General features: G+C 43.0%; 3 protein-coding genes across 4 annotated transcripts in view; 2 read left to right on the forward strand and 1 right to left on the reverse strand.

The window, feature by feature from the left end:
* Nucleotides 1-2,001: 2,001 nt before the first annotated feature.
* LOC118773954 (myeloid protein 1-like) lies at nucleotides 2,002-7,558 on the forward strand. Its single transcript, XM_036523008.1, has 6 exons — nucleotides 2,002-2,057; nucleotides 2,288-2,356; nucleotides 3,793-4,074; nucleotides 4,348-4,441; nucleotides 5,492-5,640; nucleotides 7,190-7,558. Exons 2-6 carry the CDS (start codon nucleotides 2,314-2,316, stop codon nucleotides 7,354-7,356), a joined length of 735 nt encoding a protein of 244 aa, XP_036378901.1. The 5' UTR covers nucleotides 2,002-2,057; nucleotides 2,288-2,313; the 3' UTR covers nucleotides 7,357-7,558.
* A 5,790-nt stretch (nucleotides 7,559-13,348) lies between these two features.
* On the reverse strand, nucleotides 13,349-21,623 carry fbxl3l (F-box and leucine-rich repeat protein 3, like). The gene is made up of 5 exons (XM_036524425.1): nucleotides 21,474-21,623; nucleotides 17,960-18,329; nucleotides 16,659-16,781; nucleotides 16,117-16,288; nucleotides 13,349-14,138 (listed from the first exon to the last, which is right to left on the reverse strand). The coding sequence occupies exons 2-5, from the start codon at nucleotides 18,326-18,328 to the stop codon at nucleotides 13,495-13,497; spliced, it is 1,308 nt and encodes a 435-aa protein (XP_036380318.1). The 5' UTR covers nucleotide 18,329; nucleotides 21,474-21,623; the 3' UTR covers nucleotides 13,349-13,494.
* A 1,222-nt stretch (nucleotides 21,624-22,845) lies between these two features.
* sh3pxd2b (SH3 and PX domains 2B) overlaps nucleotides 22,846-26,371 on the forward strand; it is a 44,938-nt gene continuing 41,412 nt past the window's right edge. For both annotated transcript variants that reach the window (XM_036523525.1, XM_036523526.1), the window contains exon 1: nucleotides 22,846-23,273. In XM_036523525.1, coding sequence (XP_036379418.1) covers nucleotides 23,202-23,273 — 72 coding nt within the window. In that variant the 5' untranslated portion in view covers nucleotides 22,846-23,201. The remainder of the gene's footprint in view (nucleotides 23,274-26,371) is intronic.

The raw sequence follows: 26,371 nt of genomic DNA on the forward strand, positions 1-26,371 counted from the left end.
CACAGTTTCAATCCATCATAAATTCAAGTGCTTTGGAAAGGTTCTGAGGCATTTCTGTCCCAGGCTCCGAGAAAAGTCAAGCTTGCCAAATGTCTGCCCGGGCTTATAGAGTGGTGAAATATCACAGTGGTTCTGTTTCATTTATCTGCCGGCAGTTCCCTCGGAATTGCTGCACTTCACCTTCAGAGAGAATTGTCTGTCGTCCCTCCTTTTTTTTAAGAACAGCGAGCCTTGGATGTCAGCCGGTGTCGCCCTGCAGTTTGTGAGGGAGCGGAGGAGCCGGTGAGAATTAGAATGTATTTCAGGTCTGTAGCTAGTGGTGCATTGCCGCAACTCGTGCGAGGCAAGGGGCGGGGGGGGAGGCGGGGTTGGGGGGGACGAGTGGTGCAGGCTGTTGCTAGGAAACACTTGTGGCATCTCCACACTCTCCTTGAAACGCCAGTGCAAACTGGATAAGAAAGTGGAACTGGAGTGAAATGTCATCGTATTCTCAAAGGGCCTCTCCAACCTGCCGCATTTACCCGTGTGGGAACAAAGGGGTGTTGGAGGAACCTCTGACTCGCCTGGGGAAAGTGTTTGCCTTCCGGGCCGGGAAGTGCCGTGGCTCTCTCCTCGTTTTCTAATTCCTCGCCATATGGTCTATCAGTTCGGCGGCGCATAATCCCTACAAAGATGTTTGATTATCAAAGCTAACATCCGCTCCTCTGCTGCTGAACTCTCACTCGCATTAAAATTCAGCGTGCCACCAGCATCCAGTCATCCGGTCCAAGCTCACAGGATTTCCAGAAAAGAAAGCGTCCCTTATTTCCCAGGTTAATCTGCCCCCCTGACAGCCTGCCCAACGCGCTGAAACTGGAATGTTTCAAATTTTAGCACAGTAACTGTTACTGTTACAGGTTTTTTTTTTTTGCCATGTCCACACTCTTCAGGAGAAGGGTATTTATATCCATCTATTGCAGAGCTGTGTGCAGTTTGAAGCTAATGATCTAATAATGGTTCAAAATGTTTTACCGATACTAAGTGCAGCGAACTGAAAAGCAGATTTGTCATGATGATACAGCGGCGCTCCAGCTGGCGCAGCAAGCAGGAAGTGATCATCAAAAGGGTTTGGCTTCCACAGAGAGTATTTCACAGATGTCACGTGTTTAAGGGTTTGGGAGTGGCTGACTTGTGGAGCCACTTCCACCCTGTGAACATACATGGCTTCAGTGTTCCATTGATGAGAAGAGTGGGAGGGTGCTGTTTGAAATGTAGGAATTTGGCTTCAAAGAAACCTTTTTCTGAGTTTATTACTTTCAGACATTTCATGGCAAGAGACATTTTTGAACATGGTGAATGTGCTGTTTCCTCAGCATCCTGTGCTAGGCCCCAGTAACGCCTGCTGGTATCTCATTTCTCAGTGCACGGCTTCAAACGTAAATATGTTGTGCAGTGGTAAGAGAAAAACTGTTGACCAGAACCCTGCTGGGTTGAATCCCATGTGTAGCATTTCTTTTTTACCCTAACAAAATTCTTAATGTGAATTTCTTAAATACATATCTAACTTAGCAGTGTTGTAGCCCTAGATAAGTATGTTTGTTTTTTGAAAATGTAATTTAAAACGCTAGGGGCCTTGGGTAAATGTGTGGCTACTTAAAAAAGGTTAAAACACTGTTTTTTGAGAACATTATTTCAGACTCATGAAAGCAGGTGGTTGATGGCAGCCTCATCTGTACACCAGCAGGTTACCTGTACGTGACAAGGTGCAGATATGAATGTTTTCCTAGAAAAGTGCAGCTGTTGAGCAATGACAGAGGAGGATTTTTTGCAGCATTTTTACAGTGTGCATCATGCGCAGGAGCTCCAGATTACCCTTATTTTGTAGAAAAACTGGTATTTTCAACAGGAGCCCTTCCAAAGGGCCTCAGTGAGGCGTCGTTAAATGCCAGTATCAATATTGACTCAGAACGAGTATCCCGTGGTCAGAAGTGAACCTTATTCAAGAATGGGCTGACCCGGATCAAAACAGTATTCTCTTTGTGTTGCTCTCAGCACAGACCCACGGCTCCGCCGCTCTGGTAAGCAAAACTGACAATGGCTTTGCAAATAATGAAATTCATGTATTGGCAACACTAATTAAAATATAAATTAATTACTCGGCTAATTGATTTTTTTGTTAAAAGTGTCAGATTGATGGATTTTTTCCCCCTCTGGAGAGGAAAGTTTAGAAAAAGGACTTTAGAAAAAAATGCATCAAGGTTCAGTCTGGGACACTTGGTTGCTTGGTTATTTTTCTTCACTGTTTCAGGGCATTTTTCATTCCAAACTGTCAGAATGCTGTTGAAGACCTTCTTTACTTGTATTGTCCTCGCATGCTGTAAGTACACTGCAAATTTTGGCATTTAATTTGAATCATGGACCCCCAACGTGTTATGACTTTTACCATTTTTATGATATTTCACAACTTTTTTCTATATAGCATGTTTCGTAGCTAATTTTCAACAGCAGTAGAGAACCAGCTGTCCAAATAAGCAATTTTGTAAGATGAAAAACATATTTACAGGACACTTAATGCATTCCATGGGGGTCAAGCTTGTTGGTGGAATTATCAATGTGTTAAGCATGATTGAATGTTTCAGGGGTTTGTAAGGAAGGCCCTTCTGTTTCTTCTAGTTTCTGCTCTTAACTGGCTTGCTAGCCCAGACATTTATGTGATCTGACAGGTTTGATTAAATCATGCATGACAGATGAAAGCTGAAGTGTTTCGTGTCTGATACAGGAATGAACCAGTGTAGGTATATTCAGCTAATTGGCAAATTACGCCAGAGCAGTTGGCTGAAATAAAAACCAGCATACACACCAGCCCTCCAGGAACAGAGTTTGTGTACCTCTGGATGCAACATTCAATTAATTACTTGTGACCTAGATCTAGTGCTTGGAAGAGCACTGCTTAGCAGATACGCGGCTCTACACTGCTTAACAGATATGCTTATGCAAGCTTCATTTTTTTACTGGATATTTATTCAAGAAAGTCAAGGAAAGTATGCTGCTCAACAGTGCTGCAGGAACACCCCCCCCCCCCCCCCCCCCCAGATTCAATCATACAACCTTCTGGTTTCAGGGCTGGCTGCATAACCTTCACAGCATACCGCTTTTCTATAATACCAGTGTCAAGTCAGCAATAAGGTCCTTTTGTCTGTAAAACCCATTTGTTAAAATGCATTGTGTGGAAATCCTGCTATCATGTGACCACATGGCTATTTCGAGCAATCAACTGTCAGAAAAGGCAAGTATCAGATCAGGGGCCTCTGCCATTGTGTCTATCGCATTTGTTCAGATTAGGCATGCCAGGGTAAACCCCAGAGGTGCAATCGATCAAAAAACAGGCCACTTTGCCTTTAGGGTTACCATGGTATCACACGTGCCAGAGAGGTGTGCCGGCCACGAGACACAATTACTCTGCGGTGATAAACAGCTCACTTCAATTACAGTCACCAGCCCCTGTGTTCAGCTGCCAGGGAAAGTGATTGAAATTCATTACCTGTCAGCAAGGGTAATTCAATGGAGTGAGGAGAGGCCGGGCAATGAGACGGTTATAGACCAAGAGTCATTACTCCCCTCTCCCCGAAATCTGCCACACGCGCTCCGCCCCACATGAGCAGGCACAAATGAGTGGGGTAACGGTGATCGCAGTCCAGCTTTCATCTTTCGCACCATTTGACTTGGCAAAGATCCATGCGTGTTGTTTAAGTGGGACCGCAACTGTGGTGGAGGGTCTTGACTGCGTGTCTTCTCCCTCTCATTGCGTCAAAGTGCTCTTGCCAGGCCTCGGTCTCGAGGGTGAAAAGAGGAAGGCCAAACGGGTGAAGGCAAGCCAAACGGGGAAAGAGGTGGGGCCCAACAAGAGAGCCAAAGAGGGGACAGCTCACAGAAACGGCACCGAGGCTGGAGGTGTCAAAGTGGGCAGAGGGCCGAGCAACGACGCCACCTGCACCAGCGTGGGCGGAATCTGCCAGCGCAAGACGTACATCTGCCAGGGCAGGTACCTGAAGGACAGGTGCACAGGATCCGGGACCCGCGAGTGCTGCATGTCAGGTGATCCTCACTGTGGTTATTACATGTTAAGCCGTACACAACTACTACCAGATTGTAGTTCTTAGGCATAGGTCATCTTAGATTGTCCATATTGCTGCTTTCTGTACAGATGTTCAGTCGTGCGTAACTGTTACCAGATTACAGTTCTTAGGCATAGGTCATCTTAGAGTGTCCAGAATGCAGCTTTCTGTACAGAGTAAGTGTACAGAAACCGTTGTTTCGGTCTGTAATCTTGCTCACCACGTAGCTGGTGTCTCTATGCTGTGTCCCCAGGCTCAGGTGCATGGGATGCCCTGTGTTCTGGCCACCATCAGAACAGAATAAGGGGCTGTGACAAGTTCGGCTGTGGGGCCTTCAACTCTAAAAGGTATCCTTGTGCAAGTTCTGCGTCCACAGTCCTCTGCTGCTGCCAGCTCTCCATAGACAATGAGGTTTAGTATGCTTGTCTGTATGAATGGCCTGCTATTCAGTCCACAACAGGCAGGATAATTCACATTCTTCATATCAGCCATTTCTTTAGTGTGGTGTAGTGGTAAGGAGCACACCGTAAAACCTAAAGTTTGTTAGTTCAGCTCCCAGGTTGGCCACTGCTGTTGTGACCTTGGGCAAGGTACAGCATTCAGCCTGAATTGTCAGAGTATCTAGCTGCATAAATGGATAACAGGTAAAATTTGTAACCTATGTATGTTGCTCTGGTTAAGAGCATCTGCTGAGCAAACACAATGTAATGTAATTTAGCTGGATATTTACTGAAGGAATGCAGGTTAAGAATGTGGCTCCAGGGTAGGTAGAACAGCAGTGTCGCACCTGGGACACAAACCAACAGCCTTCTGATTACACTGATATTACTCTGCCCAGTATAATACACTTTTCCCCGTGTCCTGTCCACGAATCCACACATGCGCCATAATCTTTTACAGTACACTCAGCAAGCATTTTATTCTAAAAAAAATTGAGGCTGCATGAACCTTTAGTGTCACCATGCGAAGCACTGAATCACGCACCATTCCCAGACAGACCTGAGGGAGGGGAAAGGAAAAGCACTGGGGAGGAAGAGAGTTCGTTATACAAAAAGGGGTTCATTCAGTTCACGGGGTGCCCTCGGTCATACAGTGGAGGAATACGAGGGAGGACAAAGCAAAAGCGCTGAATATAAATGGGGGGGGGCGGGGGGTCATCGTGGAAAAGGGGTTTGTCCAGTTCACGGGGTGCCCTTGGTCATGCTGTGTTTTCACTGCAGTCAGAGGCAATGCAAAGCAGATGTTTAAACTTTCCCCCGGTGGAGCAATGCATGTCATCACGTGTGCTGTGTACACGTGCACCGTATGGGCCGTCTGGAGTGGAGTGAGGCTCTGAGCTTCTCTCTGTCTCTCTGTCTTTCCTTTTCTTTCCCTTTCTGTCTCTCTTTCTCTCTCAGGGGAGGTAAAATCCACAAGGCAGTGGACGTGGTGTGTGACGATTACTCTTTCGTCAACGCCCCCTTTTCAGGGATTTTGGGGGGACCAGCTAGCCGGGTGGGGGACGACGGGGGGGTCCAGTACGATGGAGTTAAGCTCTCCAATTCAGGTACAGTATGCACTCTGTCACACTTAACCTTTCTGAGACTTGAGCTGTTAAAATTTAATGACATTCACCAAACCCAGGTCTCCAACAAAAGTCTCTCAAGGGGAGCCATTCAATCTAAATGATGTAGTGCTTTGTCCTTAACTTGGAACACCAAATTTAAGCTAGCGCCTCAGTTTCTCAACGGATCCACTTCACTTAGTGGAGTTTAGCAACTGAAATGTAAATGTGGCTGAAATTCATTACTCAAAACCAAGGACAACATACCACAGCATTATGAATCATTGTGCACAAATACACCCTGTGCCACAAAATAACCCAAAAATAAACACAAAAATAACACAAAATGTCAAAATTGGGTACCGCTACAGCCACAAAGTCAAATCAGAGAGCACAGCTCCTTGCTGCGGCAAGCAATGGCATGAAGCATGTTGCAAGAGGCTACTGCAAGGCTAATGACACCAGCTGAGGCAGGGAGGGGGCAGGCTTTAGAAGGATTTACGGAGATAACTAGGGATGTGGAGATTTCACTGAACTCTCTTTTGCCTGTGACACTGGGACCCTGATGGCTTCCTGATGAAATCTCATCAAAGGCGGAGGAACGAATAAACGTCTGTCAGTAATGATTGCCATTAAGGACGTGTCCTCTTGTCTTCGTTAGTCTCTGGAATTGCTGGTGCACAAACGAGGCCACCACTGGGTAAACAGCTTTACTGTACCTCTAATGGTAATTAGGGAGGGAGAGAGTCGTCAACATGTTCAAGGTCTCTGTGACCATCAGACTAACAACTATAAGAATAAATAACCTTCTGATTTATATATGGAGGTCTGAAGATGAAAACAAGGCACCGCTTACAGAAATATGTTTGTTGTTTTGGAAGTTTATTTAAAAAAAAGGACAACAAAACTGAAAATACATCTGAACATCTGGACACAGGCACCCTTAAAGTGTTCAAGACCAGGCTTAACACTGTGTTGGATTGATTCCACATTACTGTAGGCAATATGATATGTGATATATGATACGCATGATTGGTATCTATATATATACACACACACACACATATATATAATAAGTGTTGTTGGGTTGAATGGGCTGTTCTCTTCATTAAGCTTTTTACCTTCTCATTTGAGAATGCACAACAGGATATATGGCAAATCCACAATGCATTCCAGATGTTAATGAAAAAAATAAATCCACAGAAAGGTGGTGTAGTGGTTAAAAACTGGGCTTGCAGCCAGGGGGTTTTATGTTTGATTCCCAGGTGGGGCACTACTGTTGTTCCACGGAGCAGGGGACTTGACCGGAATCGCCTTAGTAAATATCCGACTGTGTAAATTGATCGGCGTAAAATGTAAGCCATCCCAGGTGCGTGAGATAAATCAATAATAATATACAGCATGGATGGTGTGTGATGTTATTGCTGCAGGCGGGAGATGCGCTAAATGCTGTTTCCAGGTGCAGCTCCTTCAGCATTGCTGAGTGGTGCTTTGATGCAATCGCGGCAGGGAATGGGGTGCATGTACCTGTTTGTGCTCATGCCCGTGTTAGAGTACTGCGTGAAGATCTTCAACATGCGGCCCTACCGCTACCTGGGAGGGATCTCGCGGGGGGAGGCGCTGGGGTACCTACTCCCTCTTCAGGAGAGGTTCTCCGGCATCACCTCCCACCTGGAGCTGCAGATGTGTGACCGCTCCGACCCCTCGACCTTCATCTGAGGACGTGCCACCCTTCATGTTACACCCCAAAATACCTGAATACTTATCCACAACCCTGTAACCATTCAACCCTCCAACGCCTATATCCATAAACATTTTTCTAATGTCTGTGTACACCTAAACAATATTCTAACATCACTGTACTCATAAATATTAACCTATCATCTCTGTGTAACACCTTGTATGCCTAAATAGACTTCTAACACCCCAGTAGTTCTTTTAAATGAGAAACATACTTCTTACACATCTGTGGTACTTGCCCTTTATACAGGATGATCATAAGGTCTGTCAACATCCTCATTTCATCACAAAAAATATAACATTCATTTCACAACCATGAATTCATATCCAAGAATAAGTTCAACAAACTCTTTTTGTACCTTTGTTTGTTTGTTTTCAATACAGTTCCACATGGGCACCCTCCAGATCAAAACATAATTGCTACTGACATTTCGTTACCTTGAAAACATTATGCAGAATGTCAGGGGTGATGCTGTTAATAACAGGAATATCGGAATGTTTTGAATCTAACACTCCTGTATCCCTAAAAATCCATACAACATTCTGCCATTTTTGCGCAGTGATTTAAGGTTATTATCTGTGCTGTCTACAATTTGCTTTACAGTAATTCAACAGTCTATGAAAGTCTTCAGTATGCTGTTACGGTTTCAAACTGAAAGTAGTAGATCTAGTCCAAGGTGTAATACGTGTGTCAACCACCGGAGGGCACCTTATCACAATATTTGTAAGCATAGTGATGCACCACAGGGTGGCGCTACTGGAGAGAAATCTAAAGGAGGCCGAGCTACTTTTGTTGGATCAGGACACCGGTATGTAAGCATTCAGAAGCTTTTGCGAAGTCCATTAATCAGTGTCATTTCTTTACTGAAGCGTTTGGTTATCTCTCAGGTCAATGATGAGATACAAAAGCAAATAGCCCAAAGTACTCATTTTCTTTTAAATACATGTCACAGAAGAAAATCAAATATGCACTGATCTGATGTACAGTATATGCAGTGTGAGGGAGTGATTAATGAGCTGAGTGAGTGGCCACATGGCTGTTGGTATCATTCCCAGGTGAGGTATTGCTATTGGAATGCTGTTGTATGTAGTGGCAGTGTAGCACAATGGTAAGGAGCAGGCTGCCTAACCAAAAGGCTGCTGGTTCAGTTCTCCACTGGGGCACTGCCGCTGTACCCTTGGGGAATGTACTTAACCCACAATTGTCTCAGTAAATATCCAGTGGTATAAATAGATAACATGTCAAAAGAAACTGTGACCTATGTAAGTTGCTCTGGAGAGGGTCTGCTAAATGACAAAAATGTAATGTCATCTAAAGTACACCAGTAAGTATCCAAATGCATAAATGAATAATGTGCAAAATATCAGCTATGAAAGCTGCCCTGTTTTAGCGTGTCTCCTTAACAAATACATAGTACAAATCTGTGCTTGTGTTTAAAGGGTGACATTTTATTTTGTTAATTAGTACTTGCACTTTGTAAATGCAGTGTTTATACTGAACTTAATGCCTCATATGATGCAAAGATTAAAGGACAGCAATATCCAAACGCAAGTTTTCCCATGAGGATGTCAGCTGATGAAAAAATGTCGCATGCACATCTATTGCCAGTTACTTCACATAATACTGTTTCATGAATATCCATTTTAAAATTCTTTTTTCTCCAAAAGGTACAGGATTCTCATCCACTTATGATTATACATTATATACATATTAAACAGTATTTATATGTAAACTGCATTGTGAGAACAATATATGTGAAATAATAAAGGCTAAAACAACATGGGAGATAGCATTATCTTCATGGTCAATTAAACATACATTCTCTTCCCTGTCATTACACCATTGGATTCAGGGATTCTGATAAGTTCAACCTGTTGAATGCTTATATACACAAAATCACAGATAAAAATACCTTGCCTGTACATTATCAGTCTTGGGACAAGTACCTCATATATCTTAAGGTGAAGTTAAACTATAAACAGTTGTGCAAATATAGATTATTTTTGGGAGAAATATTTGTTACATTGCAAACCTTTCCATTTCAACATTTTATTTTTCAAAAGGGTAACCTACCTGAAAGTGACATGTATATTCAATGACATAATAATCGATAGTCCAAAATAATTTTAAATAGTACTTCAAATTTCACAGTTTGTGAAGTTCATAGTGAGGGTGTAGACATTTGTGACATATGAGACAAAATGTATACCTGCAGTCAGAAGCAATAAAAAACAAAGGATTAAATAGTGTTCAATACAACTTTAATAATATTGATTTCACTAAAGACTTCTCAGTAAGATCCATCTCAGTAAATATACATATAACAAGGGCACCTTTCACTGTGTTTCTATGTGTATCATACCATATAAATATCATTTGTGAGATATGAGCAGCCTCTTCAACTAAAACACCAAAAATAATAATTTAGGGATCCATCACAACCACATATTTGCAGGCTGCATTTCAATTTTATTTGTAGAACACAATCTCAAAATGAGATTTGTGATATCACAATAGCATACACACAATATATTTAAAGAAATATTTTCTCATTGACTTTGAAATCTGAACGGAAAATTGTCAAGACAAAAGTTTCAGATATTTATGAAATGATTCATTTTTAAGGTCAGTCATCTTTGATTTGATTATTTGCCTGTAGCTCATCATCCACATTACCTGACACCATAGCTCTGCTAAAGCAGACTTAATTGACACACATTATTCTAAGGTTTAAAAAAAACAGAAAAGGACTCACTCCAAGTAAAATTTCCTTTGTCTTTATTTTCTTGAGCTGTGACCGAGCCCAGAGTCATTCTGATCTCTATTAACAGAAATTTTATCAAATTGCGACAAGTAAAATAAAACACAGACAAGGGACATTTCACTTTATTCTATTTCCTTTATTGCTCTTTTTTTTTTTTTTTAAAGCCGTGTCATCTCTCTATGGACTCGCACACAACCTTTACATTTCTGGATATTCAGTGTTGGCTATGATTTTGCAGAAGGGATTGCTTATTGTAATACTCTTTAGTCTCTCTGATGCAAGCAGCCTAGCCCATAGATTCCGTGATTTCAATGAATATGAAATGTAATACAGTGCCGCTTTCCCCCATAGCAAACACAAGCTTCATTTAGGCTTCCTTAGGTTTAGATCTGCTCAGCTGATACTTTGGGAGATCATCCTCACTCCTTTCATGTTTTTTGGAGCTAACCAGAAAGAGGTACTCTACCTCCAGAAATAATATGGACTGAGCCTGGATGGCGATCAAGCCAAACACTTCAATGTATTCATTTATTTTTTCTAAGTCAATCACAAGGCCCACCTTCAATCTTGCAGCACACTTGGAAAATAATGAATAGATTTACCTTTCTGTACATGAGATTTATATTAGTCTCTTATGACCCACATAAGTAGGAGGCTTATTCTCTTCCCCCTTCAAAAAAATAAAAAAAAACACAACCAAGAAAATTCACAAATATTGAGGTGCAACTCCTGCTTATGTCTTTAAAAAGAACAACACAAGAAAAGTTAGCTTATGTACTGAACAAATCTGCACCAAAGGCAAAAGCTGCTGTTCGCATGTTGCAAACAAACTCCTTACGGAAATATTACATATTTGGCATTGAATCCCCTTTTAAACAGAGAAATATAAATCCCCTTTTCAGACTGGCTCACTTTGAGTGAGCGAATATAATTCCATGTAAAATAGTTCAATATCGTCATTGAGACAGCTCATTACTGTATAGTACAATAAACAGACAAACATCAAGTTGTGTGAGTAACCACAGGATCTTGACTGCAAACCAGCACAGTATGTTATAAATAAGCAAACTAGGATTTACTCCCTCTGCACAGATTTAGAAAATATATTCCAAGTGTCAGCAGTGACAATGGAGGAGCCATGGCAACCTTCTCTTATGATGGTTTATGGTTTAGTGTTGCCATCTCAACGCGAGGTTATGATCTCTGCGCTTTGCAAATGATAACGGAAGCATGACTCCACTATTCAACGGGGACAGTGATACATGTCTGACACGTTGTGAGTGGGGTTTGAATTAAGAAGTAGAGCCCGTAGCAGGTTACAAGCCCACTAACGTGCAATTGCCTATAAGGGAGGTATGACTGCACCACACCTACACTATATCTGTTTAGATGGAAAAAACAAACGCATAACGTGAGCCAGGTAGGTGTGTGGATACGTACTGAGACGGCTGGCTAGTGATGGCTATGTTTTCAACACCTTAATTCTGAGCCACTTTCATGCAGGACACACCAAAAAAAGAAGGATGCCAAAGCCATGTGCTGTGCCCTAGAAATTAAAATATGAAATTAAAAATGTAAAATGTTGATACAGATCCTTAAGTTTTGATACAGAAATGCAAACGTGAGAATATGCCGTTTCTGCATTGTGAAATATAACTTGTCTACTGAGAACAGTTACTTTGAAAACTGACACCTCTCTGTAATTTAGATACGCTACTTGACTGAATGAAAGAAAAGCAGAAACGTGGTGCATTATGGGAAGAACTACACATACTTAGAGTATTCCAAGTAATCCTATTTATGTGCTGCTGTACTGTGAGCATACTAAAATGAACAGGTGATGGGAAAATAAAAGGACTTTACAGTGATCAATGCACAGGAACACTGCACACAGACATAATTATTGCTTAATGCTAGACTGTTTTATATCCAGACTGATTACTGCATGATTTAAAATGCTGTAAGCTTTTCAAATAAAACAGTTATTTTGTCAAATTTTGACCTACTTCCAAACAGCTGTGTTATAACTGATTTTATTGTGATGGCCGTTGCTTTCATTTTACATTGAATTCCATCCAAATATCATATAATATACTACAAATGAGCACTTCACACATGGAAATATTTTTGCAGGTGGACAGTCAGAGTGCAGACAAAATAGAAAATGTATCTTTGCCTTATTGTTTTTGCAGTTAATCTAAACCCCACAGTAATATATAACTGAAGATGCCAATAATCTTTCTGTGCTATAAAGTAAGACTACAATTTATGTACTTCAAATTGTGTGGCCAACTATACAACTACTTACATTTTATGCACTCGTTAATCATTTTTCAACAAAAGGCTATTTGAATAGCCTGAAATACATGTTCAGAGACACAGGTTCACTGAGTGTGTCTTCAGTCTGTCCATGTGTTTCACATTAATTGTGTACTTGCATCAGTGTTGGCCTGTGTGCTGGCAGCAGTGTTTGCGATGTTGGTAAATTTGTTCAAAGGAAAACAAAGGTAACACTTTCGGGGGGGGGAAGTACTGTCCTAAAAGATAAGTATAAGTAATTACACTGTCCTAGAAAATAAGTAAAGTAGACAGCTAAAGAGATTCCACATGGCAGGGCCATTATATATATCAGCTGCTATGGACTGCAAGGAATAGGCTTGACAATTTGGCCTGGCTCTTTTTTTTCTTAATGTACGCCAAAATATTAAAATAGCTCATCAGTACCATTCGATGAACATTCAACAGCAAACATAAACGTCTGTCAAGAAAAAATAAACGATTAAACGTATTGTGAAAAAATAAAACCTGAGCTCTGATTAAAAACAGACACAAAGTACAGATGAAAACTCTACGCAAAACTCCCTGTGACAGCAGCATTGTGTTCAGAAGGTTTTTCCATCATCTTCATTTTTTACTTGCTCATCTCCAGTTGCATTCCTTTTTTTCCATAGGGCGGGTGAAAATCCGCTTACGCCCCCATACGAGCAGCGCTCTCCCACAGTCAAAGGGCTCCTCTCTGACACTGAAAGAGCCCAGTGTTCTAACGGGAGGCAGATCCCCCCACAACAGCACACACTAGAGGGAGCAAAGCCAACTACAGATCTCTACAGAACTCTCTCACTGCACACCCTGTCCCCAGCTCTAAGCCTTCACTGACTCAGCTGATGAAAAAACACCTAAATTGTTTCATTCTCGGGACTGAAGAGTCTAAACGTCCTTAGAGGTATTTTTTTAGGTAAACTTACCCTATATTTCTACTTTTCCCCCTGGAGTATATGCCTAAGCCTCCCATTGTGGAGTTCCAGTGGGTGGAGTTTATAGAGGGGGGAGGGGTCTACTTAGGAGGCGGAGTCTACCAGGTGGGCATCATGTCGGGGAACCACATCCGGCCCAGGTGCTTGGAGACCTCGCTGTGGATCTGATCCAGGTTGTAGTGGCTGTCCGGGATGAGCACCTCCTCCATGATGGAGAGCTGGGTGAGGCGGCTGCCGCACATCTTGACGAACTCTACGAAGCCGGAGCAGGTGACCTCGCACTCGCCCAGCCCGATGGCCGCCAGGCTCTGGCAGCGGGCGGCGATGCGGATCAGCTCCTCGTCCAGCGGCTCCAGCCCGTTGGCGCACACCACCAGCTCCACCAGCCGCGGGCAGTTGAGCCCGATGCGGCCCAGCACCTCCTTGCTGACCGAGCGGCCGAAGTAGACGTGCGTGACGGGGACCTCGTAGCGGAAGAAGGGCTCGAACTCCTCCTCGTAGAGGAAGAAGTACATGACGATGCTGACCTTGGGCGAGTGGCGCACCAGCGCGTCCCAGCTGCTCTTCTTGATGGTGTGGAACTGCGTCTGGCCCGGGTTCTCGCTCACCACGTCGATGCGCAGGTGCTCCAGGTGCACGTGCTTCTCGGAGGACAGCGCCAGCAGCAGCTCGTCGCTCAGCAGGTGGTAGTTCAGCGCCAGCTCCCTCAGCCCGTGGCACTGGTCCGCCACACACAGGATACCTGCAGACAGGTGCGACACGGGAAACTGAACATCCGCACAGCACACTCGGCAACACCCTCCAAACTACTGCTGTGGGCCTGCACCAAGCCGTTTCCGAACGGACAAATCTGGGATAAATAACCTCTACACACCTACTGAGGTAACCTGGACAGCACTACCCAAACTTGGACCTCCACGCAATCTCAACCCACCAATTCAGCACGTTGCCACGAAAGCATTTTTAATCAAACCTTAATTTCAAACTGAACTGAATATCTGTGCAACTGTCATTTCTTATTTCTAAAGATCATTTAGGGATCCTTCTGTCAGAATCTTTCAATTCACACTGGTAAGCTATACTTTGTACACAATACCTACCTCATGATGGGGAGCTGCTCTGAGGTTTGAAGAGTACAACCTCTAAAACAGTATTGCTGTGACCTGTGTCACACAGAATCTGCAGCTCAGAAGCCACAGTGGAAATTCACTAGTGAAAAAGGTGGTGCGTATTGCAGCCTATCATTCAGTGGAAAAATTGTTCCCACAGAAAAACCACATGTTCAAGGGCTCAGGAGAAAATACCTAGTATGAGTGTGGCAAGTGAATATTAAGTGTCTAAGTCGTTGCACAGGAAAGGAAAAAATACTGAGGCAAACTTCTCCCAGTTGTGGATGACATTATACATTCTGACTGGACCTCTCCTGGAAAAGACACCTAAATCATGATCTTCCTTATTATATCATTGTTTACTTTTATAAATTTGCTTTATTTTATTTCATTTTCTGTCACTGATACAGCTATTCTGTGCCATCTAGTCATTTGTTTTTATCACCTGTGATATTAAGTTACTTATACTTTTTCTCCTACATCTTATCAGTATGAAACCAGCATTCTGTTTTGGGCTCTGAAGTACATCAAATGTGATGGGTAGCATACAAATGAACCCAACTGACTGCTTGGCAAACAATTCAGTATTAGATGCTACACACCGTTATCAGAGTAGCTACTTACAATACAAAATGACACAATTCCCCTCCAGCTAACACAGCCAAAAAGAAACACTACACCACGGACAAACCACACCCTGGCCCAGTTTGTTCACGTGTGACTATGTTCACCCGTGTTTGATCTGCTGCTTTTGTCTTGTACCAAAACACACGGGACGTGTGGGATCAGAACAAGCCCGAGACTGACTTTTCTAAGCAAAGCCCTGCAACGTTGCCCAGCCAGAAAGTTTGCAGACAAATTGGTCTAGACAGAATGTGACACAGCAGAACAACAAAGAGAGAGGGAACAAGCCTGCTGATCTGCTGGGTTTCCTGGCAGGAAAGAGGCCCTGTTTAATTTGCCACCCACCACAGCCCGAGTACCCACGACTCAGCATGCCATTTTAAGTCCTTCATTGTGCAAAGAAACCAACAAAGACCTAACTCTCTGACCCCTGCAGTTATTTGTGCCTGTTGGCCATGCTAAAAATACACAAATTATGCATGCTGTATCACTGATTGCCTCTGCTGCCAAAGACCCAATTATCGTTTCATTGGAGAGCTCTCCATCACGCACTGGCTTGCACTCACATAGAGCGCTATTGATGTTCTCGTTTGATTCACAGTTAGGACTGCAGGTAAATTTGCATGCAAAATTAGTGAAAACAGTTAATAATGGCAGAGGCACTTAACATGCCTGCCTTAAACAGCATTCTTTTCTTAATCTGTCCACTTCCCCACAAATGAAACCAGGCAGTAAGTCAGTGCATTAAACAGTAAATCAGGTCAACCAGTGAGGCATTCAATCAATCAATCATGCGTGCATATCTGTCCTCCCCTAATCTGAGATGAGTGAATTTTGGACATGCTTTAAGTGGGTCGTCTTCGTCCAACCCAATGACAATTTACAGTATCGCATTACTCTGAGTGCTTCCCATTCTACAGCTGGGTTTTCCCATGAGGAATCTGAGTAAAGCTCCTTGCTGAGGGGCGAAATCGGCGTCCTGCCCACCTGCTGGAGACACGTGGGGGCAGCTGCTCATCTTCAGCAGCTTGAGGGTGTCGCTGTTGTTGGCCACCAGGACCTTCAGTGACGGGTCGTCCACCGGCGTGTCGTCAATCTTTATTGACGACAGCGACTTGGAGTTCACGAACACCACTGTCAACGCCGACACGAAGTGCGACTACAGGGGGGCACAGCCAAAACGATATTCATGACACGCCATTTCAAATCCACAAACAATTTCATACGGCAAAACTATCAGATACAGATGCCTCGAGTAGTGATCTGAAACCGACATTTGCATACATTATATTATATTACATTCATTTAGCAGAGGCTCTTATCCAGAGTGACTTCCAGCACGTCCAAGTTAAATGAGCAACAGTGTCAGAACAGGCTAACAACACTCCCAGACCACTGAGTGGGAGTACACCATTCAAGCTTTACTGCAAGCCAACTTGTGTCATTCTGAAACTAGACAGCCTGGAAAACTAAGAGCAGTAAATTACATACACTACAATATATTGCATGGGGTGGACATGGAGTCCTACCTGTGACACGTTCATAAAGCTGGGTCTGGCTGTAGAGATGAGACCCAGGGTCTTGATGGTGCAGTTAACCAGCTGGGACAGGATGTTGCATGCCGCCTCCGCGGATTCGGTACAACTGTCCACCTGCAAGGAGCAAGAACCCATGTCCCCACTTTTGGTTATCTCTTAGTATGCTAACCAGTGTTGGCTGGAAAGAACAAGAACACTCCCTTTCTACTGTACAGTGCAACCTTCAATACCGTTCAACAGATTTCCATTCACTGAAATCCATTCAATAATGTAGACGATTCCATGATGCAGAATACCGTGTGGTGGTGCTCTCATTTCTCAATACACCCAGGTATTCTTGCGTTTATCATAAGGGATTAATGATGATGTCACAAAAACAGCATTATAACAAACGAGGAATAAATACATATCCTTCACGTGGGACAGTAAGGGAAAATGACAAAATACAGCCATTTTAAAATGCAACCTCTGTTGATCCTTAACTATACGATAGCAGTCTATTTTACATTAGCAGCTCTGTGTGTTTTAATTACGTGAAACAACAAGCAATTATTTTGCAACCTACTTCAGGGCATCATTTCTCTGCTTTAATTTCTCTCTGTGGATTGTAGCAAGTTCACTGGAAAAATTGCACTGTTGTTACGCATTAAAAAAAAAACATTCTTGCTCAGTTAGAGCATAAATACAGCCCATATCCTTTATCTTAGCTTTAGATACAGTCAATCCTTCACACGCCGAGCTGGTTTGTCTTACAGTGTGGAATCTGAATCTGAATTTTGGAAGTGCACAACCTTTATGAAAGGACATGTCTAGCTTCACAGTGCACGCTGGGATCTGGAGGGAGGCAGGACCAACCTAAGATTCTGCACCCTAAATTTTAAATAAAACCTAAAAATATCACCGTTTCAGTTAAAAGGGAAATGGCTTACATGGTTCAGAATGGCAACCTGCATATATTTTGAACTCCCATTTACAAACCAAAAATAGCTGACTTCATAGCGTCACAGAGAGATACAAATCCATCAGCCATTCCTCACTCCTGCATCAGAGAGTGGGAACATCACAAGCCGATATCAGAGGATGAAGCAAATGTGTGAGGAAACGCTGAATTTTGCCACTGTGAAAACGCTTCCTTGCTTTTTTTCATATGTGTAATGGAAAAACTTTAAATGTTTCAACTTTCAGTGACAGTACCCCTCTAGCATAATAATCAGGTCAAGCCTTAATAGCAAGCAGACTCAGCTGAATTGCATCCACAGTGGAAAGGGGAAAACAGCTGTGGACATCCTTACCTTGAAGCTGACGTACTGCAGGTGCTGTGCGTGCCTCTTGATGATCTGCTGGATGAGGTCCGGGTGGGTGGACTTCAGGTAGGAGGTGGCTGGCTGGTTGAGCTCGAACTCGAACTTGCGCCACAGGTCGGGGATGTGGAAAACCTCGTTCCAGCATCGGCACACAGAGGAGGCCCGGGCCCGGTCCACCAGGGACAGGTGCTGGAAGATGTGCAGCACCACCAGGTGCGGCAGGTTCCCCCAGTCCTCCGCGGTGCCCCGCCAATGGGAGGCTTCTTGGGGGAGTCCAGAAGCTTTGCTCTTACGTTTGGTACCACCGCCCTCTGAAGAGGGGGTGTCTGGTGTGGCGGCTGTTCTTCTTCGCTTCATTCTGCCAGTGGAACAAGGAGGAAGGGGGGGGGGGTCAACGATTGTGTGCAAATGGCATCTCGCACCCCCTGAAATATCACACGTCCAACTCCCTCTCTTTCTCAGCGGCTGCGCTCGTTTTCCAGGCTCTCCTCATCCATTTGCAGGACCGAATCCCATTAACATTACTTCGGAATCAAAATGACTGCGGTCAACAGACGAAGCTTCACCCTCTAGCATTTGTGTATCCCAAAGTAATCCGAGAGGACACGCACTGCAGACATTCACGCCTTGACCTGGCTATTGACACAAGCACAGCCTGTGTCCTGCTGCTAAGCCACAAGGAGCCGTTGTCATTCATCCCCAGGATATTGAACAGACAAGTGATGACATCAGCGGAGAGAGCGTGTGTTAATGCTCCCTAAGACGCTTACCTGGCCTCCCTCGTTCGTCACTACATGTGAACTCCAGCTGTCCTTTGCTTTGGCACACTATTAGCTACTACGTCTTACCGCCCTGTGAGGATGACCCCATGATCACAACATCCTGTGCCTCTAGCTTATCGCTTGCAATGAAAGGACAGAGTCAGAAAGATCTAGAATGAATGCTGTCCGCTAGGTCATTGAACAGATTTAATGCAACCTAATGCAAGTCATAGCAGATTACGCCAAATTTGTGGGCCTTGCTATTGTATACCACTTGAAATATACAGATCACATTAATCAAGAAAGCAGATTGATATTCATATACAGTATACAGGGGATTGTATTAGTGTTGTCCTTGCGGTTTAAAACAGTGAAATATTCACCTCTGTGTATAGCAAGTGGCACCTCAAGCCTGTGTTTTCAGACAGGCAGAATTTTACTTCTTTTTGTCATTTTCTACATTATTTTCAAGACTGCATCTTTTCAACTGCTAAATAAAAAAGTAAGTGTGATATATAATACTACCATATCAAACGAACAAAAAAAAAATCACTGCATATGTATTTCTTTAATACTCATTTCTCATGTTGTAATTTTAGTTACATTAATGATATTTTGGGGTGTATGTTAATGCACGTACTATTTGGAAAGCTGAATATGATATTAACCATGCTCACAATCTTTTCCGCTGATTATTGCCATTGATTTAAAGGGAGTATGTCTGATTTTATCAATTCATTGATTCCCCCAGTGATGAGTGCTGAAAACCTTCTGGGCAGAATCAAGGCAGGACACAACAGCGCAAGCAACAAAATGGCATGGTGTCACCAAATCTAAAACTGTCGGAAACCATTACTAAAGCATAAAGGCATGTGAACCCAGTCGTTTAAGGTCAAAGCTGCATACCCCCATTGCTTAGAGTCTTCCCTCTGACCGCAGTACAAAAGCACACAGTAGACACTGTGAGGTAGGCCCTTGCGGCACGCAAAACGAATAGAGGAAACATGCTGGCTTAAAGCCGGTCCCACCCAGCAGTTTTATGTCAGCTCTCGAATCCTCATGCCGTGGAGTTAGTCACCAGACTTTCCTCTGAAAAAAAAAGCCCCGGAAATGCCTTTATACCATGTCCATGAAATCTCTGCACCCACACAATTACAGTTCTGCATGCATCAAACGTATGCACGAACATGTGTGCTTGTTTGTAGTCTGCTTTTATTAGAATTTACACCTATATACTGAGTAAATATTTCAACTTTAACCAACCTCCACTAACAAAGTGTTTCCCCCCGCCCCAGTACACCACACTGACACAACTGGTGGAGGAGGCTGTGGAAATTTGCAATATCAGGGAGGAAATAAAGCCATTTCATGTTTTCAAAAACTTCTTTCAATACAACTCTGCTCACACAATTCCAATATGAGAACACCATTCCACACACATGTCTGCAGCTTTGTTTGTTTACCCCTTTAATGGTGATTTTCTACACCACGTTTTAGTAGTTTACTAATTTTGTCATATTTTGCAGCAAGTCTGCATGTTTACAGCAACTATGTAGTCCCCCAACAGTCACCTGTCATTTGACAAGAACCACTAAGAGTTTTCCTAACACCAGAGAGAATACTGCTTCTTAGACTGACGTCCTCATCTCATGTCTATAGTATGGGTGTACTTGCCATAAACTGGAGCTTCAAAACGACACTGGACATTGCAACAGGCTGCAAATTACGCACGATGGCCTCAGCTCTGAAACGTCTTCAAATCTATTTACAGACTTGCCTGAACTTGTAAATCCTGCAGGTGTCAAATTGTCACCTGCGTCAGTTTGGGTTTTTTTTTTTTTCTCATGATCAGTTAGCTACATGGAATGGTACTCAGAACCCAGTTACCACAGGCACCCATCTGTCGCGGTTAATGTCACCCTTCTAGTGTATCACACATGACGTAGGAGACACAGATCAACCCGACTGACGTTACGTTACCATCTGCATGAGCTACTGTCCACACAGGATCAGGAATGTTAAGTGGGTGAATTTTTTTCAGCATGGTTAACCGAGACATATGGCCCTGGAATAAACTAGGCTGCAATATTGCACAAAACAAGGTGATCATCTGTAACGCTGTAACCCACATTTCACGGTGCGAAGTACAGAAGGACGAGGCTAGCTAGCTACTTTCCGCAGTACGACAAAGTATCTTGTTAGTTAGTTATACTTAGCAACCCTAGCTAGCTAGCTGGTTAGCGAACGACATGGTCAACACTGAATATAGGCTGTCGTAAACATCTCCATACAGCTTGCTAAGCAGCTCACGTTAGCTACCTAATTCATGCCTTCCCTTCTCTCACCATAGCTTGCTAGCTGCCAATACTTTGCAAATCATACCAAATAGTTAGCTAGCTAGCTGTTTTACTCCAGTTCTAATACAAATGGGGGAAAGGATCAATAAGAATGTTAGCCATATAGGTACACAGCTGCAAAATAAGCAAATGGCCACTGAGAAAGCTCGACAACATAACATTAGCTGACAAGCTAGCTATGCCGTACCAAGCCGAAATTTCAGTGTTCACCGAATTCCAAAATGTAGTTAACAAGGCACCACGGATAAGACAACAAGACAGCTAACGAGATTTACGCGCTGGATTTAGTAAAAGTACAATAGAATGTACGTATAACTAGCTATACAAACAGGCGTGACACTTCAAGCCTCAGTATCGGAGGGAGCTAGTTGTAAGCAAACTTACTCGTTTTTTGTTTCCTTCGACGGCGACAAGGCGCATATTTTAACTAGGTGCCTATGGTTAGCTGATGTAAATTCACTCCTATGAATCGTTACGATAAAGCGATTCTACAGACACACCATAACTGTACACAGCATGCGGTCTTCAGCGCTCACTCACTAATATGAGCCAATGGAAGCCTCTCTTTTGGCATTGGCTTGATTACAGGTTGCCGTGATGAGTAAATCCCCCATTGCATGCAGAGCTTTGACAAATGAAGGGGCTGTAGGTTTCATTAGAGAATGAGTGGGGAGAAATATTTTTCGACGTCAAGGCCGTAATAAATTTTGAACAGACTGGAATTCCTCGAAATCAACTGTAACATTATGTACCTACAGTAGAAAAGGATGGATTACTCAGGCTTTCCAAATCTAAAAAGCATACGCACACACGCCTTTCTTCCACTCCTCCAGTCCTACCAAGTACATTTTGGTCAAAAGCCTTATACTAATATATATGTGTTGAGGTTCTTTGGAGCCCAGGAGATTTACGCATGTCACCTGAAGTTCTCATACTTCACTCAAGATCTCCCATTGCCGATATTTCACAGATGCTGATATCCTGCTTCATATATCATGCATCACTATCTTACTGAGCTTCAGCCCAGCGTTAGACCTCCCCTCAAATATCGCTCCATTTTCAACATAAGGTTGTGTGTTATATGATTCTTTATCAAATCGTTGAGATAGTTATGCACGTACGTGCAGTCTCAGTTCTAACACTGTTTGACCCAGTCATCGTGCAGTTTTCATTTGCAAATTATGGGCTGCTCCTGCACTTGGTCGAAAATCACATTTTACGAAATAGGCTCCCTCCAGGCCGTTTTTTATTTAGTTGCTTTGCTTATTTGTCAGTTGGGATGCTCCACCAATATCTGCTTTTTGATCAATGTTAATGTTATCTTTTCGTTGAAATTGCTTACTCATTTTTTACATGTACAATGCCTCTCCTTACTTTCCCTGTAATGTACTATAATCTAACCAAATGGTTTTGTTGGATAATCTATCGCTTCAACATGCGTCAGGTGATTCGCAAACCCTCACTTTATGTTAAAATGTAATCAGCTAATACCCCTTGGTATTACAGATCTCCGACGGACTTTTTCTACAATGGCATGCAACCGCTGCCGCGGGTGCTGTCTCCTGCGCCACCACATGGCTGAAAGTGGTACACATCAGCTATACACGAACAGTGTGTGAAATAAACAAACTGCACTTTTTACACGAAATAGGAGGTTCTAACACAGCTGTGCTCCGATTTACGGTACCTCAGCTCATGCACAGGTGTCGGGGCCACTGCCTTTTTGTGAGAGCTCGCAAACTTTAAGTATTTCAGTCTGGTCCGCTGCCGTACTTTTCCTTTAAGAGCTTGCAGGGTTGGTCTGCGAAAGTCATTCTGTAATCAAATTGGAGTCGGTGAGCTGGGATAGGCTGGGAGTTCGGTTCAGGGCAGGCCGACCAACATACTGCAAGACCACAGCGAGGAAAGAGCGAAAAGAGAAAGAACGGACTGAATGTGTAGCAGGGCAGAGGTTCATATATGTAAATTGAATTTACCGCAAGTCTTTTCCACGTACCAACACAGATCGGACCAACGTGGATGACACAGATTGGATGTGGAAACTTTTGCAGCCGCGTCTGATCTTTGCAAAACTGGACTGTTATTTTCAGTGAGATTGAGAAGGATTAAACCATGCCAAGGCGGGTCGTACAAGAAGTAACAGTCCAAGATGTTCAAAAGAGGAGAAATCCAAACAAACACTATGTAAGTCATAAAAGCAAGAGATATGTCTTATTTTTTTAAGTTTATGACTTTTGTGTTTGCGTTTGCTTCGCTTCTTTGCTAACAAGTTTCTTTTGTTTGGCACATACCAATTTGTTTATTTCACGCTCGCCGCCTGCTTTAACTTCAGAGTGAAAACAAAGACAGTATCGAATTACCTTTATATAGCGCGCTCGCAACAAGAATACAGAGAAGTAGCTGTCTGGTTTCAGATGCATCTGAGGTTGTGGGCAGCAGTCCAGCGGAATTAGAGAACATTAAGGAAATGTTAAGGAAAGCGAGAGGCCCGTGTTTTATCTCACCGTGTATACTACCTTTGCCAAGACCGGTTTTTTTTCCTTAAAACTGGGATAGGTGATTGTTGGAAATGTGATTTCGGGTCGCACTGTATTTTATGGTTAGCTTGCATGCTCAAGTTAAAAAAAGAAAGCCGATGGTTTCTTAGGTCCACATGTTAACATCTGCAGGAAGTGGGAGAAAACCTAACGCTAGAGCGCTTTTCTAACGCAGCGCGAAGGCACACTGTTGACCACACTTGAGCATGATTTGTACACGTAACCTGTGCAGTACGAATTTATTTTATCTATGCATTCATCCATCTGTCCATCCAGTCACAAATCCTTCGTGGGCCGACGAAAACCTATAAATCAGTACCGATCAATAAAGTGGGAAGACTATTTCTAAACCGGTTACTATCTTCCTTATTTGCAGTCACCTCGAAATCTCTCCAAAATTGAAGATAAAACGTACAAATAAAGTTTACGATGTTTAGGATTTGCTCAGCAAAACGCAACAAATGTGTGAGACTGGGAATCATGTATCATGGCTTAATGTTTACGAATCGCGTTTCATGATTTATTTCAGGTCATTTTCTCTAAAATGATCAATTAGCGCACATCTTGGTACACTTGGCTCTTGAGGCAGTGCCTGTGTGTTTTCTGTTTGCCAGTGTGGAACGTGCTTAAGGGTCTACCAGAGTAATTTCTCCCGAGGTTTAATAAAGAGAAGTCATGCCAAAGGGTTAACATTTTCTACCATAGTACTCCTGGACTCAGGAGGGAGTTCATCGTGTAAGATAGGCTCCTTGGTTGGAAACTCGTCAATGCTGCGACGGGGTTTTCACACTGCAAAAATAGAGACACGATCAACATGTTTTTTTCCCCACTTTCATCGTCCCACTAATGGAGGAGGGATACGGTTCACTACATGCAACCCCCATGACCCCCACCTATCTGTGGTCTGGGAAGCCCCCACCCTGCGGTGCCTCTTTGAACGTCTGTTTGACATATACAAGTGGCTGTTGACTAGGTTGTTATTTTTGTTTTAAATGTTGGGCTTTGAAATACTAAGACATATTCAAGCATCAGCCCAGTGGGAGATCTTATTGATAGATGTTGTATTTTTTGCATTTGAGAATCACAGTGTTAGTGCCCATGTAAAAATAATAAAGTTAAAGGCAATGCATTATGAAAATATATTGAAGGCATTTCCCACTTGTTACAGACCTGAAAGCCTTCATTTTTAAATAATACAAAACTAACTCTGAGGCGGTTGCACAGATTGTGCACATTAAACGTGTATACAGTATTGTTAAATACCCTCCAGGACTATCTTTTAGTCATTAAAGGTGCAGACCAGTTATCCCGCTTTGCTCTTGGAGCAAAGCTGATAGCTATCTTTTCCAGTCAAGGCCACCATTTCTTAGCCCCTGTAGTCTTTCTTCACTCTCATTCAAAGACTGCACTCAACCCTCAGAGGAGGCTGCTTTATGGATTTGACATTTTTAAAGCTATCCTTATTTTATCTTTATTAGTTTTGCCTGTAATGTCGCAAACTCTGTCTTTGGAGGGCTTTGAGGAGTGGGCCTATAAGGACTAATTTTATGGTTGGCATGCAGGCAGTCATCCTATTGATTGTAAAGGACCCTCGGTGCCGGAAACGGCATGCCATAATTTTGCCCCTTTATGTCTCTGTTTACAGAAGGGGGCTGTTACTTGGGTGTTCCCTTGCGAACCTTTGAGGGAATCCCTGCTTTGTAATCTTCTCTTCTTCTGGTGGGAGTGAAAGCTCAGCTCCAAGCCATTTAACGATGAGGGAGATGCTGTGCGATCGTGGCATATGGGGGGTTGTGGGGGGGGGGGGGCGCACTGAGATGAGGAAACAAGTTACTGTCCAAGCGGTGCCATGTGGAAGCCCTTGCACATGATACGACAGCACACAACGCTGGGGAATGTTTGTACAAGGCCTGGCCTTTCCCTTTCTGTGTCTATTGCACAATCCTGTGTCTGTCGCCAGCCTGGACGTGCTGTACTGTGTTTTCGTTTGTATCCTATGTTTTCAAACCGTTCCTGTTTTTCGAAAGCAGTTTGAAACAATCAGTCATGTTTTTTTTTTTTCTTTTTCTTGAGGATGTTCTCAGCGCAATAAAATGAGAGTAAAAGGAAACCGACATAAATGGTGACCGTTACCTGAGAGGTTCTGCCTGGTTTTCACAAGAATATATAGTTCATACTTTCTTTTTGTCATGAATATTAATGCAAATCCATGTTTTTTGTAATGTGTAATGTGTTTTTTGTGTTCATGAACAATGGGTCTGATCAGGCTGTGAATAAAACACATTCACAGTGCTGCCCGTGTTAACTGGCTACCTCAGTGTGTCTGTTTTGAATTATATATGATGTGCTGAGGGAGGATGAGGTATGTGGCAGTACATTGTGTGAAGCAAACAGAGCCGCTATGAGAGAAGTTAGTTTGGGGTGAACGTCTGTCGATGAACTGTGCAGTGTGTAAGAGGACTGTTTCTGCTCGGTCTGGAGGATATGAAACCAGCTCCGCTTTCACGCAGAAATGGAAAACCTTGATATAATAGGGTCAGATCATATCATGACTTTTCAAGAGCATAAAAACCATGGTGGCTCGATTCCATAATAGAAATAAAAACAAATCATCTACACATGTTAAGTATAAAACGTGGAAATGGTTTGCCTTTGAAGACAGTAAAAGTAACATTTCAAGGCGTATTACTGTTGTAGGTGGAACGTTTCTATAAATTACAACATAAAGTAACCCTTGGTTCAGAC

The sequence above is a fragment of the Megalops cyprinoides genome, chromosome 3, assembly GCF_013368585.1.
Source record: "Megalops cyprinoides isolate fMegCyp1 chromosome 3, fMegCyp1.pri, whole genome shotgun sequence".
NCBI lineage: Eukaryota > Metazoa > Chordata > Actinopteri > Elopiformes > Megalopidae > Megalops > Megalops cyprinoides.